At 36.8% G+C, this 3444-nt stretch overlaps 1 protein-coding gene across 1 annotated transcript; it reads right to left on the bottom strand.

The window, feature by feature from the left end:
- Nucleotides 1-1397: 1397 nt before the first annotated feature.
- LOC132272464 (uncharacterized mitochondrial protein AtMg00810-like) lies at nt 1398-1793 on the bottom strand. Its single transcript, XM_059773611.1, has one exon. The coding sequence runs from the start codon at nt 1791-1793 to the stop codon at nt 1398-1400; it is 396 nt and encodes a 131-aa protein (XP_059629594.1).
- Between the last annotated feature and the right edge of the window lie 1651 nt (nt 1794-3444).

The raw sequence follows: 3444 nt of genomic DNA, 5'->3' as shown, positions 1-3444 counted from the left end.
TAGTTGCATTGATTTTTAATTTAGACTTTATATGTTTCTTAAGAAATTTAGAGCTGGGAATAAAAAAAAAAGTTGAAAATGTTGAAAAAAATTCATAATTCTGTCATTATTCCCAAGAATCAAATTGGGCATTGGGAATAGTATTGAGCATTTGATATAAAGAGAGAGAGATTATCAAAATGTTTTTATTTTTATTTTTTATTTGTATGGACTAATATACATGTATATTGCAGACACTCTCCACCATACTGAGAATCTTACAATATCTCCTCCAACCCATCATTTAATAAGATACCAAACTTCCATTCCTTTTCCCAGTAACACACATAAAACAGATTCATCTATTTTCCTGTATAACACACACATTGCATACCATCACTTCACATTTACAGATACAACACAAAAACACTGTATCCAAACACAAGCGCAGAATATGTAGCAAAATATGCATATGGAAGAGTCGATGACAAGAACTTAACGTGGCTTGGGCCCTATTTGGTTCAGTTTTCTGATTCTCAGCTCTTTAAAAATGCCGTTACTTCCCCTTACTCCCATTGTTGGCACCACAAGGGATCACAAGTTTCAATATCACTCTCACAGCTGCACGTAACACGTTTCCACGAGGAGGAGGAAACTATTTTTTATTTTTTTTTATTATTTTTTTTTTTTCAGTTTCAGAAATAGGAAAAGAATGTATGGAAAGCAAGAATATATAGAGTTGCTAAAAAGGGTTGTCAAACCAGAGGAACTCAGTCTGTTTATATAGAGCATGGCTGCTCAGAAAGAAAAGCGTTGGGTTTCCTTATCGGTAACATTAGAAAAAAGGAGAGAATTGCGTAAAGGCTTGAATGATATAAATTACTTATTCACAACTCTAGTATTTATAGATGATATGAGCACATGCTCATATTACAAGAAAGAAAACTAAATCAAATCTAAATCAAATTACAACTTATTTTATGGCATATTTTATAGCATAATCAAATTTCTGCTATTATATTAAGTCATTCCATAAATAGTGACTATCATATATGCTAACATATGCATAGTCAAATATCTGCTATTATGGTAAGTCATTCCATAAATAGTGGCTATCATATATGCTAACAGATGCATAGTCAAATTTCTGCTATTATGGTAAGTTATACCATAAATCATGGTACCATATATGCTAACACTCCCCCTCAAGTTGGTGCGTAGATATCTGAAATGCCCAACTTGAATAATGCATTCTTAAACACAATCTTGCTAATGCCCTTTGTAAGAATGTCTAAAGCTGCTGAGAGCTTGTAACAAATGGAGTGCAAATTTGACCAGAGATGATCTTTTCTCGAATGAAGTGACGGTCCTCCTCTATATGCTTAGTCCTGTCATGTTGAACAGGATTTGCTGCTATACTAATGGCAGACTTGTTGTCGCAGGAGAGTGAGAATGGAAGTTGTACTGGAAGGCACAAGTCTGTCATCAAGGTTTTCAACTATAGCCCTATACTCTGCCTCTGTACTAGATCGAGAGACAACATCCTGCTTCTTATTGCGCCGAATAACCAAGTTACCACCAATAGTGGTACAATAACCCGAAGTTGACCTCCTATCTGAAATGGATCCTACATAATCAGCATCTGTCCAAGCCTCAACACGTAAGTGACCATGATTGGCAAACAAAATACCACGGCTTGGACACCTTTTTAAGTAACGAAGGATCTGAATAGCTGCATCAAGGTAAGGGGCACGAGGAGAATATATGAATTGACTTGTAACACTCACAGCATAAGCAATGTCAGGTTGAGTCATGGATAAATAGATGGGCTTCCCTACAAGTCATTGATACTGACCAACATCTGACAACAACTCCCCCTCAGAATCAGCCAACCAATGATTTTGCTCAATCGGAGTATTAGTAAGACGACCACTAAGCTGACCAGAAGCAGAAAACAAGTTAAGAACATACTTGCGTTGAGAGATGAAAATACCAGTCTTGGAGCGAGCTACCTCAATGCCCAAGAAGTACCGTAGGGGACCAAGATTCTTAATCTCAAACTGACAGCCAAGATAGCTCTTAACCTCGTCAATTCTGGTAGTATCATCGTCGGTAAGAACAATATCATCAACATACATAATGAGAGCAACTGTCTTACTGCATGAATAACGTAAAAACAAGGTATGATCAGCTGCACTTTAATGGAAACCAAACTTGAGTATAACAGTGCCAAAACGATCAGACCAAGCTCGAGAAGACTGCTTGAGGCCATACAGAGAATGATGAAGATGACATACCATACTAGAATGAGCAGGAGAACGAAAGCCCGAAGGAGGAACCATGTACACCTCTTTATGCAAATCACTATTGAGAAAGGCATTCTTTATATCTAACTGAAATAGAGGCCAAGATCGAATTACAGCAACGGAAAATAATACACAGATGGTATTCATCTTGGTAAAAGGAGCCAAAAGTCTCCTGATAATCTATGCCATAAGTCTGAGCATAACCCTTGGCAACCAAAACTCCCCCTGAATAAATTATTCAAAAATTTTAGATTTTTCTCCCCCTTAATGTAACCTTGTTCTCCCCCTTTTTGGAACAAAATTGACAAAGCAATGTAAACAGGTCATTGAGAGTAGAAACAATACTAAACTGAGAAAACAGTAATTAGTTTATTACATGTCAACAGTCAAAAGATAATATCCAAAAATATCAAGTCATGACAATGTAAAAAGTGAACAAAAAGTGATGCATGTATGATATGAATATAGAATCAAGTATCAACATCATCTCCAGTAAATGGAACAGTAGTAGACAGAATCTCCGTATCACCACCATCAGTGTCATTACCATTACCATCCTCATCATCCTCTACATCCTCATCTGTCTCATCCACCTCATCTCTATCATCCTTAGGAACAAGTGATGGATTTGGAGGGGCTGGTTGGTAGACATCCTCAGAAGTACTACCCGTCTTCTACTCTTTAAGCAATCTAACCTCTTCTTGTAGATCAAGAACAACATCCATCATGGCCTTCTGATTATGAAGAATCAGGGAGTAGAGCATATTAACATCCATTGTGGTGAAATTCTGTTTAGATGGAAAAATCTAAGTAATCTCAGGAAGAGATGATGAAGCAGCTGAACCCCTGATAGCTTTCCTAGCTGTAGCCCTGGCAGATTTGAACTTGTTAAAAGCCCTAACATCCATCTCAGATATAATCTTAATATAATGAGCTCGGGGTGGAAGTGGAATCTCAAACTGCCGATAGAGACCTATGATAATCATAGGGAATGGAGATAACTTTTTCTTGGTATTGTTCTTGTAGTGTGCTACCATAAATCCATAGATAGAAGCATTAAGATGTATATATGCATCAATAGATAGAAGATATAATACCTCTGCACGATCTGAGGAAATAATATCCTTCTTCCTAAAATAACCAAGATTGGAGATGGCAA

Source organism: Cornus florida, unplaced genomic scaffold (genome assembly GCF_030987335.1).
Source record: "Cornus florida cultivar Cherokee Brave unplaced genomic scaffold, ASM3098733v1 CherokeeBrave_3.0.0_Hap2_Chr09, whole genome shotgun sequence".
NCBI lineage: Eukaryota > Viridiplantae > Streptophyta > Magnoliopsida > Cornales > Cornaceae > Cornus > Cornus florida.
Note: the sequence above shows the minus strand (reverse complement) of the source record. Positions and strands in the feature narration are given on the sequence as shown.

Bases quoted from the DNA above. Each gene is read 5' to 3' on its own strand.
- LOC132272464 (XM_059773611.1), bottom strand. From the start codon at position 1,793: ATGACTCAACCTGACATTGCTTATGCTGTGAGTGTTACAAGTCAATTC.